Raw genomic sequence first — 13,469 nt, 5'->3', positions numbered from 1 at the left:
TGCTTCGGGGTCTTCCCGAATGTCGACGATTTCGAACAGAACTCTGACTGACACCAAGTCTCAGAGCAACATTTCTTTGCGTATTGCCATCCTGAAGCCAAGCAATAGCCCTTCCTTGATCTTCAATAGTCAGTTGAAGTCGTACCATTGTCGAATTTGGAGTGTGCACCGTACACGAACGCAAGCTCCAATTATACGGAAATTCAGCATTGGGAACATGGAATACACGTGCAAAGCGTGCAAATGAAGCGCTTTGTGAAAAAGCAAGTTATGGGCACTTAGCAGACCTTTCGCTTTCGCCCTAATTTACGTGCAAATGTAAGCATGTTTTCGCCATTAGAACTAGTCGACAGTGTCAATGACAGTGGATTTTAATTCATTTATGGGTTGCTTAGACCCACTTTCGTCAAAATGGAACAATACCATGCGTGACATTATGGTCTAGCTAATATAATTGACATTCAGAAAATAATGTCGAAAATATCGTCTGACCCTTAAATTCTTTTGAGTAGTATATATAAAACTGACATGTAATGAAATAATGCACTTGGGTAATGAAATAAAATACACCTGTAATGAAATAATGCAGTTGGGTAGTGAAATAAAACGCACATGTAATGAAATAATGCACTAGGGTAGTGTAATAAAACACATGTAATGAAATAATGCACTTGAGTAATGAAATAAAACACATGTAATGAAATAATGCACATTGGTAATGAAATAAAACACACCGGTAATGAAATAATGCACTTGGGTAATGAAATAAAGCACACCTGTAATGAAATAATTCCTTCGGTAGTGAAATAAAACAGACATGTAATGAAATAATGCCTTGGGTAGTGAAATAAAACAGACATGTAAAGAAATAATGCACATGGGTAGTGAAATAAAACACACCTGTAATGAAATAATGTACTTGGGTAGTGAAATAAAACACACCTGTAATGAAATAATGCACTAGGGTAGTGTAATAAAACACACCTGTAATGAAATAATGCACTTGGGTAGTGAAATAAAACACCTGTAATGAAATAATGCACTAGGGTAGGGTAATAAAACACACATGGAATGAAATAATGCACTTAGGTAATGAAATAAAACACACCTGTAATGAAATAATGCACTAGTGTAGTGTAATAAAACACACATGTAATGAAATAATGCACTTGGGTAATGAAATAAAACTCACCTGTAATGAAATAATGCACTTGGGTAATGAAATAAAACACACCTGTAATGAAATAATGCACTAGTGTAGTGTAATAAAACACACATGTAATGAAATAATGCACTAGGGTAGTGTAATAAAACACACATGTAATGAAATAATGCACTTAGGTAATGAAATAAAACACACCTGTAATGAAATAATGCACTAGGGTAGTGTAATAAAACACACACCTGTAATGAAATAATGCACTTGGGTAATGAAATAAAACTCACCTGTAATGAAATAATGCACTTGGGTAATGAAATAAAACACATGTAATGAAATAACACCTGTAATGAAATAATGCACTTGGGTAATGTAAAACACACCTTGGGTAATGAAATGAAAAATGCACACACCTGTAATGAAATAATGCACTTGGGTAATGAAATAAAAACACCTGTAATGAAATAACACTGTAATGAAATAATGCACTATGGGTAATGCATTTGTAATGAAATAAAACACACCTGTAATGAAAAAAAATTTGGGTAATGAAATAAAATACACTGTAATGAAATAATGCCTTGGGTAGTGTAATAAAACACACCTGTAATAAAATAATGCACTTGGGTAATGAAATAAAACACACATGTAATAAAATAATGCACTTGGGTAATGAAATAAAACACATGTAATGAAATAATGTACTTGGGTAGTGAAATAAAACACACCTGTAATGAAATAATGCACTTGGGTAATGAAATAAAACACACCTGTAATGAAATAATGCACTATGGTAGTGTAATAAAACACACCTGTAATGAAATAATGCACTTGGGTAGTGTAATAAAACACATGTAATGAAATAATGCACTTGAGTAATGAAATAAAACACATGTAATGAAATAATGCACTTGAGTAATGAAATAATGCCTTGGGTAGTGAAATAAAACACACCTGTAATGAAATAATGCACTTGGGTAATGAAATAAAGCACACCTGTAATGAAATAATGCCTTGGGTAGTGAAATAAAACACACCTGTAATGAAATAATGCACTAGTGTAGTGTAATAAAACACACATGTAATGAAATAATGCACTTAGGTAATGAAATAAAACACACAAGCAATGAAATAATGCACTAGGGTAGTGTAATAAAACACACATGTAATGAAATAATGCACTTAGGTATTGAAATAAAACACACCTGTAATGAAATAATGCACTAGGGTAGTGTAATAAAACACACATGCAATGAAATAATGCACTAGGGTAGTGTAATAAAACACACATGTAATGAAATAATGCACTAGGGTAGTGTAATAAAACACATGTAATGAAATAATGCACTTGAGTAATGAAATAAAACACATGTAATGAAATAATGCAGTTGGGTCATGAAATAAAACGCACATGTAATGAAATAATGCACTAGGGTAGTGTAATAAAACACATGTAATAAAATAATGCACTTGAGTAATGAAATAAAACACATGTAATGAAATAATGCACATGGGTAATGAAATAAAACACACCGGTAATGAAATAATGCACACCTGTAATGAAATAATGCCTTCGGTAGTGAAATAAAACAGACATGTAATGAAATAATGCCTTGGGTAGTGAAATAAAACAGACATGTAATGAAATAATGCACATGGGTAGTGTAATAAAACACACCTGTAATGAAATAATGCACTTGGGTAGTGAAATAAAACACACCTGTAATGAAATAATGCACTAGGGTAGGGTAATAAAACACACATGGAATGAAATAATGCACTTAGGTAATGAAATAAAACACACATGTAATGAAATAATGCACTAGGGTAGTGTAATAAAACACACACCTGTAATGAAATAATGTACTTGGGTAGTGTAATAAAACACACACATGTAATGAAATAATGTACTTGGGTAGTGAAATAAAACACACATGGAATGAAATAATGCACTTAGGTAATGAAATAAAACACACGTGTAATGAAATAATGCACTAGGGTAGTGTAATAAAACACACATATAATGAAATAATGCACTTAGGTAATGAAATAAAACACACCTGTAATGAAATAATGCACTAGGGTAGTGTAATAAAACACACACCTGTAATGAAATAATGCACTTGGGTAATGAAATAAAACTCACATGTAATGAAATAATGAACTTGGGTAATGAAATGAAACACACCTGTAATGAAATAATGTACTTGGGTAGTGAAATAAAACACACATGTAATGAAATAATGCACTTGGGTAATGAAATAAAGCACACCTGTAGTGAAATAATGCACTAGGGTAGTGAAATAAAACACACCTGTAATGAAATAATGCACTTGGGTAATGAAATACTACACACCTGTAATGAAATAATGCACTTGGGTAATGAAATAAAACACATGTAATGAAATAATGCCTTGGGTAATGAAATAAAACACATGTAATGAAATAATGCACTTGGGTAATGAAATAAAACACACCTGTAATGAAATAATGCACTTGAGTAATGAAATAAAATACACATGTAATGAAATAATGCACTATGGTAGTGAAGTAAAACACACACCTGTAATGAAATAATAATGCACTTAGGTAATGAAATAAAACAAACATGTAATGAAATAATGCACTAGGGTAGTGTAATAAAACACACACCTGTAATGAAATAATGCACTTGGGTAGTGAAATAAAACACACATGTAATGAAATAATGCACTTGGGTACTGAAATAAAACACACCTGTAATGAAATAATTCACTTGGGTAGTGTAATAAAACACACATGTAATGAAATAATGCCTTGTGTAGTAAAATAAAACACACCTGTAATGAAATAATGCACTAGGGTAGTGTAATAAAACACACCTGTAATGAAATAATGCACTCGGGTAATGAAATAAAACACACCTGTAATGAAATAATGCACTCGGGTAATGAAATAAAACACGTCTGTAATGAAATAATGCACTCAGGTAGTGAAATAAAACACGCATGTAATGAAATAACTTGCACTGGTAGTGAAAAATGGACAGGAAATGAAAACCCAAGTAATCAAATATACATGTATTTGAGGGTGTTTTTTCTCCTGTTTTTTTGTTTTTTTTGTTTTTAAATATTTTATTTTAAATAAATTGTGAAAAACCACAATGTGCAAGTGATGTGTTTTTCAGAATTTTAGTTTTTTTTTTATTACTTTTTTTTGATTCACCAAGTTGCCATGTTATGTTGAATCATTATTTGTATTAATATGTTAAATTAACATTTTAACTTTTAATTTGTTGAAGTTAATGGAAAATATGTTTTCAGTAAGTGAAGTGTTTAGGAATGGGTCAAATAGAGGGAATGGCATGCATTTACTATTATTTAACATACAACATTTTCGTATGAAAAGACTGTTGTTAAATACTTAAGAACATTTAAAGAAATGAGTTTGTTCTTTATAGTTAAGCTTGCCTGCTGTAGATACGGAACATGTGAAGGTGTACCAGCTAAGAACATATAATGAAAATCAGTTTTAACTAATACAAATATATCAATAGGCTACACAGTTGATTTTCGGTACTATCCATTAAAAAACCCCAATTCATGTGACACATTCATCTAACAAGGTAATTTACGATTGGAAGACTTTGGGCGTATTCATTATAATAAATTTGTAGAGGAGACGTTTACACTATTTGTGGCAAAAACGGTAAAACCCCCAGAAATTTCTAAAATGGAAAACCAATCTAATTAAAATTAGCTTCACTATTACATATGAATCTAACACCAGCCAGTTGGAGCTCATGTCCACCAATCAAAACCTTACTTGCAGAATCCTGCCAGTGATTTAAAAATAATTTGAAAACATTCCGAATTATCCTGAGGGTATACGACATGTTTCATGTGAATTACGAATGCCTTAAAACATGTTTTATTTTATAAAATAAATAATTTGTAATGTAAAACTGAAGACTGATTTAGTTTTTTTTATTTCTAAATAAATAAATAATTTTTAATGTAAAATTGAAGACTGATAACCCATCCCGTACGTATGGTTTGCTGTACTGCGGCCACTAAAATAGACTCGCCCGATATTTTTAGAATTTGTATGCTCCCAAATAACGTTATAAAAGGCTAAGTGTGATTGGTCAATATTTAAATTATTATTTACAGACGAAATGTTACCTGGACATTGGGGACTACGCAGTGTTATTAGTTTTAAATCATTGGCATGATTCTGCAAGTAAGGTTTTGCCAAACAATTTAATGGAAAATGGAACAAGAGAAGAATCGGTCACAGTTAACAAATTTATATTGTAAGGCAATTCTAACACACAGGACAAAATGTTAATTGTAGGGGACCTCAGCCCTCATAAAAAACATTTTGTCCCTTGAGTTAAATTGCTTTGTCAGTATTTGACAATAGTGATAGATTCTCTTATTATTTAAATGATGGTCATTTGGAATTTTTGGAACTTGAATGAAAGTAAAGTATGTTTGTTTTTCATAAAGATGGTACAATGTGTATATGCTTCGGAAGTTGTGCATCAGTATTACTGTAAATCAGAAAATGTTAGTGAGCATAAAATGTTAGTGAATTTAGTGAGGTCATACAAGATGCTAATATTTGATGACGATAAATTTAAACAGACATACGTTGGACTGCTCTGAAAACCTTTTGTGCAATTGTTTTGTCTGTGATTAACTGAAGACACAACAATGGTTAGGTACTACTGATTAACCTTTAGACTACTGGATTAATTTTTAACACAAACCACGTTGAGTGGGTAAAAATTTATAATTGTTAATCACATATATTCACTTAAATGTTTTATAAATACATGAAATAAAGTTCATATATGAATCGGTAAGTATTATTTTCGTGGTGATTAAAATCAGGCAAAAAATCGAAAAAGTTGCATTTACTTATGGGCATTTGTGGCCAGCTGTCCAGTATTTATGTCCATTATTCCCGATAACAGTGGTTTTCTGACCAGAATTTTTTTAAAAACCCAAAGTACGATTCATATTGCAATATTTGGTAATTTTCATTGTTGGTAAAACAATCAAATTTATTATCAAATTAGCTGTCACAATCAGCTATCGATCCCTGAAAATTACTGCGACGTGCCGCCATTGTTGTCAAGCGACAATACTTGCCGAAAACCACTTTTTGAACTCAAAATTTCAAGGTATTTTCAATTGAAAAGATCAAAACAAAAGCCACCATTTTGAAAAAAAAAATCTTTTTTCTTTTATTATATTTCCGTTTCCGGTGAGTGTTGTGTGCAAAACGGCTGGAAATATGAATTGGGCAATGCACTATACAGTGTACAGTAAGTCGACTGACGTGACGTCGGGCGAGATATCTCGCCTGCAGTAGTCAGAAGGTTAAACCAAAAGGATAGCAAACAACAATAGTTAGTTAGCATGCACATTATTGCAGTTTTATACTAAATTCAAGATGTCTGAAGCTGCATACTGTCAAGATTCGTCAAAAGCATTATTTCAGCTGATTCTACAACTTTTTAGTTTCTGATATGATGACCTTGCTAAAGTTCTATGTCGCTAATATTTCACTTATTTAGATTTCGCTAAATTTTAAGATCGCTAATATTTTATGAATTACAGTAATTGAAATTCTGGTTTAAACGTTTGCTACAAGAATAGAATTAAAAAGTTTACAGTAGCCTTTTTTTTAAATGTTATCCTTGACAATCTGTGAAAAACTGAAAGCTAAACAGTATAATGTGTTTAATATCTTTTCAGGTGAGAGGAATTATCATTGTGACTGGGAGGGCTGTGGTAAATCATTTCGTCATGCAGATAACCTCAAAGTTCACCATCGGCAGCATACAAACGAACGGCCAGTAAAATGTGACATTTGCAGCTTTACGTGTAGACAGAAAAGCTCTCTTCACTGGCACAAGAAGAAACATCACAATATTCAATCAGGGGAATTGTCCGATCTCTCGCTCGATGGAAGTCACAGCAGCCATAACTATGTCGGGGAGGAAGGGGAGGGGGAATGTGTGGCCAATGGGTCATCGTCGACGTCTGTAAATCCTGAACAGACGGAGAAACCGAAAGAAGAGAATAAACCATTTGACTTGTACGAGTTTAAATCAGACGAGGAATCGGGTGATGAATCGACCGTTCCACGTTCAGCATTTTGGAAGGATAAGGAAAGGAACCGACCGAAACCGCTTCCAGTATTTTGGGAAGTTCCAATCGTGGTGGAGAAGAATCCAGCTGTTATTGATGAACCTCCTGATACAGCGGAGTCGGTAAAGTCTGTTGATGATAAACCTTCTAAGGATTCAACAGAAGTTGAGCTGGATGACAGTGGTGGTGGTGACAGGGATAAAAGTGAAAAGTCGGATGAAATAAAACCAGATGAAGCTGTGAAGGAGAAACCTGATGATCCTGAAGTTAAAAATGATGTCAAGGAGACTGATTCAGCTGAACCTGAAACCAAGAAAAAGAAGAAGAAGAAAGCAGTAGCTGTCGTGAGCAAAAAATCACCAAAACCACCCAAAGCAGTGAAGTCTCCCAAAACACCAAAATCCCCCAAAACCAGCAAGTCCAGTAAAGCTCCTAAATCACCCAAGATGCCCAAATCGCCCAAAATGCCCAAGTCTCCCAAAGGGATAAAGTCCCCCAAATCTCCAAAAGAACTAAAAAGTCTTAAGTCTCCTAAGGGGAAACCAAAATCTCCAAAAGTTGTAAAGTCTCAGGGTGCTAAGAAAAAGGTTGAGAAGTCTTCTGTGGCAGAAGACACGAAAAACTCAAAGAATGAGAGTGAGGTTAAGAACAACAAAAAGAAATCTGCTCAAAGCAAGAAGAAAGTTTCTGCCAAAAAGAAAGAAGTTAAGCAGAAAGAAGTTACATCACAGAAGGTTAAAAAGAAGAAGAAGCAGAAAACTCCAAAGGCACCAGAATGTGATAAAACCGTTGCTGAATCCATTGAGGACAAGGATGATGTTTCTACAGCAGATCAAGTGACATGTGATGATACTGCAGCAGTGATTGAGGATCAGGAAAAGCTGAATCAGGATCAGAAGGAGCTGGATGCTAGACCAGAAGATACAAATGAGAAGCCAGATTCAAAAGAAGAGTTGCAGGAAGAAGAAGTTGCTGAACATGACCCAGTCCCAGCTAAAGAAGCCGAAGTTGAAGCCGAAGCCGAAGCCGAAGCCGAGCCTGAACCTGAACCTGAACCAGAACCTGAAGATGTGTATGAGACAGCAATGTACAGTCAACAGGAGGTCAAAGAAGAGGAAATGTCTCCGGGGCAGGCTCAGCAAGAGGCCATCGACAGATCGCTGGAGGAGAATCCCATAATTGATGATGGTGAGAGAGATGTCGTGTCTGACTCCAAGAGGTCTTACACTCCTGGAGAAATAGCAGCCGTTGTTGGCGATCAGACGATTGATGATGAGGAGCCCCGCTCTCTGTCATCGGACGACGAAGTCAGCACCGACATACCTCTGACTCCTCCCAGAGCCCCTGCTCCTCCACCTCCACAGAGTCCCTCTGACGAGGAGATGGTGCAGTCTCCAGCTGTAATAGAAGAAGAACCTGTTGCTCAAACTGAAGTGGACAGCAGTTATCCACAGACGGAACAACAACCAGCAGCTGCATCAGCATCAGCATCAGCATCACTTGATCTGGACTCTCAGCCATTATCTCAGCCAGTGTCGCAGCCATTGTCCCAACAGCCCATGTCACAAGCCCCACTATCACAGAACCCACTGTCGCAGCAACCTTTGTCACAGCAACCTTTGTCACAGCAACCTTTGTCACAGCCACTGTCACAACAACCCATGTCACAACAACCCATGTCCCAGCCTATGTCACAACCACAGTCTGTTGAGCAACCTCATGGCAGCAACGAACCAGCGAACATTGAGACGACCGATGATCGTGCCCCCAGTTACGAAGTCATGGCTACAACCACTGGTGCCCCAGAGGTGGACAAGGACTATCTGAATCAATATCTTCAGAACCTGAGTGTTGCCGGCAGTGTTCCGAGGGAGCCTTTGTCCGAGGAAGCCGGCCGACTCCAGAGGCTTGAAGACCTGGAGCCAAGCCGATTGCAGAGGCTGGAAGAGCTTGCCGAAAAGCCTCACGAAGACAGCAGAGATCTGACCCGGCCAGCGTCGGTAGCCAACAATGTAATCACACATACCAGCATGCAGCCGTTTCCTACGGACCTGTCTCACAAACGAATGGAAATCCTCACTTGCGATCGCTCCCAGGAGCAGCACTACTCCCGGGACACTGCCTCCGCCATGCCTAGGCTTCCCGAGTCTCCATACGACACGTTCGGTGCTGTGAATCCCTTGCACTCCGTCACCAGGGACAACACGTTCCTTCGTTCCAACGAACCCCTCTTCTCGGTTCCGACCAGTGCCACACCTTTTATGCATCTATCTCAGAGCGAGGCAATGCTTCAAAGGCAGCGGATGGCGACGCCGTTCCTGTCCCAGAACGACCGAATGGCACTCAACCGAATTCCAGACACGACTCTGAGACCATCAAATCCTGCTCTGTTGCGACGCACCACAACCATGCCGAGCACAGACATGTTTTCTGGAACAGCCATGGCCCAGGCCATGCCGAGAAATCCCTTCACCAGCTCGTGGTCGGGACAAGATGTACGTCCGCACCACTGGACGCAGCCTTCATACTTACCAAGGGCAACCAACCCTGCCACCGCTCCGTTCTTCTCCAAAGATAACTACCTCGCTGGGCGGGAGCTCATGTTCGACCCCTCGCGGTCAATAACCGAGCGCAACATGTTCGCTAACCTATCGTCCCCCCAGCCCCAGAGAGACCTTACCACAGATACCTTCCCGACTCTGGAAAGATTTGATCTCGGTTACTTTGGAAGCCACGGCTTTTCGGGAGCTAGCTCTCTGGACTATAGCCGCACCTCTCACGGAACGGCGCAGAAAGCGTTTGACGAGAGGTACAGACAGACTGCTGGAGCAGGCATGGGAGATTTCAGGGCCCTCCCACAGAACTCGTCGACAGATATGTTCAGTACGATTGGTGTGAATAGTGGTTTTAACCTCGACAAGTACATGTACCCCAGAGACCCCGTGTACCACCCTCCACATGTGACGGAGAACACGAACAGTGCTTTCCTCACACACAGTACACCCACACAGCATGCACTGTTCGATCGGGACTACTCGCGTGGGCTGTACCCCCACCAGAATAGCCCCTACCCCTTCATAGACGAGCGGCAGTACCAGACGGCCGCAAAGCTCACCCACACCACCCCTCCCGCAATGACACAAGATAGAGATTTCATGTCACGAACTAATACCGCAGAAACGCCCATTCAGGACCCGTATCGCATGGGAGGGATGTTGTACATGAATAGATACACATTTGAATAGTTTCAACAAGGTTTTATTCACATATTTGCTGTAGTGAAATAAGTAATTATTATTGTAACCTCTGTGTGAAATGATTATGATTATGATGAACGTTATGTGATTTATTACGCATATACATATATCATGGACATTTCTGTTACCGAGTTGATATGTTAGGTTAGGATATTTTCTAAATATATTAATGTCTTGTTCTCATCCATGCATTGTTGACATACAGACTTTGTTTTTCATTTATTTTCTAAGAAGAATCCATTCAGATCTATCCATGTAATGATTGAAACTTAAAATATATATCATATACATCCATTGAAAGAGTACTTTGCGAGCTTTCATTTTAATTCAACATTTGTATACTGAGAGAAAGAATGAAGGGATCGTACCAAGTTTCAGTCAGTATTAGCATCCTAATGTCTGTACAAAGTACAAAGGTGTAGTGTGGGATTGAATGTCAGTAGTGTGAGAGACCGACTGCCAGTAACATAGTTACCTTACTAACACTGGATGATGTCCAATAGCCGATGATTAATAAATCAATGTGCTCTAGTGGTGTCTTGAAACAAAACAAACTATGGATGAAGGTTTCAGTTTCAGTCTCTCTTTCCTGTTAAGTGTTGGTCTGATCCCTTATTTCTTTTCATCAGTATAATATATATATATATATATATATACACACACACACATATACAATGTATATATATGATGGTCAAAGCATCAGAGTTAAATGTTGAACAGGTGATTTTGATGGTTTGGCAAAAACATGTCAAATGTCTTAGCATTTTTTCTACTAGCTTCAAAAATATATTTTGTGACCCCCAAAAATGTATATGTTTAGCCAATTGTGACAACAGCTGAATTTTTTAAAAAGAGGACTTTTTTTTTTTCACCTTTCTTCTGCGGTTATTTGCCTTGTCCCCTCAGAAACACATTGAATGTTCCAGTAGTATGATTTCCATTGTCATTGTTGACACAAGGATTTGCTATGTCTGGATGCATGGGTACTTTTTGATGCCACTACATTGTTAAAATGTTTAGTATTCACTCATCATGTTTAAATCTGACAAGTTATGGATGAAGCACCTTCCAACACCTACCTCACTCTCTAGGTGTGGCACCTGAAGCTGTTTGACTCTACTCTCCACCCCCCTCAACCAAACTCCACTCCCTTAATCTCGTTGCAACTAGTATTTGTCACTCTTAGCTCATTTTGAACTGATGGTTGCATTATCAAATCATGTTCCCAAGTGTGTAACCAGTTGGGTTTTTTAATGAAAGAATGCATTTAACCAATTCTATGATCCTATGTACAATTGGGTTTGATTTTAGACATGCGCAACACTTCATAATTATGGTGCCTTCACTCATATTGTTTGTGGAAGTTTATGACCAAAATTAAATTAAATTCAGAGTTTGTCATCCATTTCTTTTCATTGGTAATCACAGGTGTACAAATGGCATTCTTCAGATCCAATGGCAGAAGTTAAAGAATGTAGAAAAGTAGAATTTGGTTTAATGTCAACTAATCATATTTTTTAGAAAGTGTAAATTGTACCTAGAGGCTATTCATATGTTTTTGTCCATTTCATCTGTGTGTAAACCATACATTACCATGGGCCATTTTTACTATAAGAAACAATTTACGGTAACAACCTTTTAACACAACACAAATGTTGTCTGTCTTTTCAGTTTGATAAATTCATAATAAATAATATGTATTTGATGCTTTATATATAGTAGCAAAGCAAAAAATAACATTTCATAAAAATATTCCAAAATAATTTACCATTATAACATGACTTCATATTAAAGTTTTTGAATTGGCTAGCAATTGTTAGTATGCAATTGTTAGTATACAATTGTTATATACATGTAAGACAAGATAAGTTTGGGGCTTATTTTATTGACAGGGTTAAACATTTCTAGGCAAACTCTTTAATCCCAAATCCCCAAATACCAGAGGAAAAGTGATGAAGGGGCCAGTATTAAAGCCTTATGCATGGTTTAAACACTCAAGAATATAGTGGAGTAAATCGATAATCTGTGAATATGAAATCCTAGAGATTTTACACAAGAAAAATTGGTCTCCATTTCCAGTGGCATCTTTGGTTAGGCCATGAGAATGAAAGTTCATGTTTTGCATCCACTGTCCACGTACCATCAAACCTAAAGTTGAAAATATTATTAACAAAAGTTTTTGTTATTTCCCCAAAATTTGCCTTTTCACTTTATTAAAAAGTTATGAAAACATCAAATCTGAATGACCATGGAGGGAATGGTTGTTTCTTGCAGAATTCTAAACCAGTAAATTTGGTGGACTGGATGTTTCTTCTGGTGAACAATAATGGAATCGTTGTTTATTGCAGAATTAAACTCTTAACCAGTACATTTAGTGGACTATGTTTCTTCTAATGACTCCTTTCAGTTCACAATTTACTCGTGTAGTTTAAGGTCAAAAAGTACCAGAGACATCAGGAACCCCAAGTATTGTTTGGCATGCTATCGGTGCAAAGTGTTTCAGATGCACTTTGAATAGTGATATATCTGTGTACTTTTTTGTGTCTTCCTCTGTTAGCATAAACATTTAAAAAATATCAAATTGTTGTTATGGTTCCAGTTCTAAATATTCATACACTACAATATGTTTTGGTGTGAAATGTGCTATGTGTGTTTGGTAAATATTTAATAATGAAAAGATAAAAAAAAAAAAAAAACCATCCAAAAACCCCTCATTTGTTCAAAATGTTTCGGATGCAAAACATGAACTTTTGTTACTATGGCCTTAGCTATGATTATCTCAGATTCGAAGTATTAACTGTCCTGTAATTATGTAACAGATATGGTGAAAAGACAAAATACACCACATCTAACTATCTCCATCTACACCCTGAAGATATTGAAGGTTCAACGTATATTTATTATAATTAT

General features: G+C 36.7%; 1 protein-coding gene across 1 annotated transcript in view; it reads left to right on the top strand.

Annotated features, from left to right (window-relative positions):
* Positions 1-13,135, top strand: part of LOC121369033 — a 33,854-nt gene extending 20,719 nt beyond the window's left edge. Inside the window, exon 4 of the mRNA XM_041493845.1 lies at positions 6,907-13,135. Within this exon, the coding sequence (XP_041349779.1) occupies positions 6,907-10,547 (3,641 nt within the window). The 3' untranslated portion in view covers positions 10,548-13,135. The remainder of the gene's footprint in view (positions 1-6,906) is intronic.
* Positions 13,136-13,469: the final 334 nt, after the last annotated feature.

The sequence above is a fragment of the Gigantopelta aegis genome, chromosome 3, assembly GCF_016097555.1.
Source record: "Gigantopelta aegis isolate Gae_Host chromosome 3, Gae_host_genome, whole genome shotgun sequence".
Taxonomy (NCBI): Eukaryota; Metazoa; Mollusca; class Gastropoda; order Neomphalida; family Peltospiridae; genus Gigantopelta; species Gigantopelta aegis.
The sequence above is the reverse complement of the archived record's forward strand: the minus strand, read 5'-3'. Positions and strand labels throughout refer to the sequence as shown.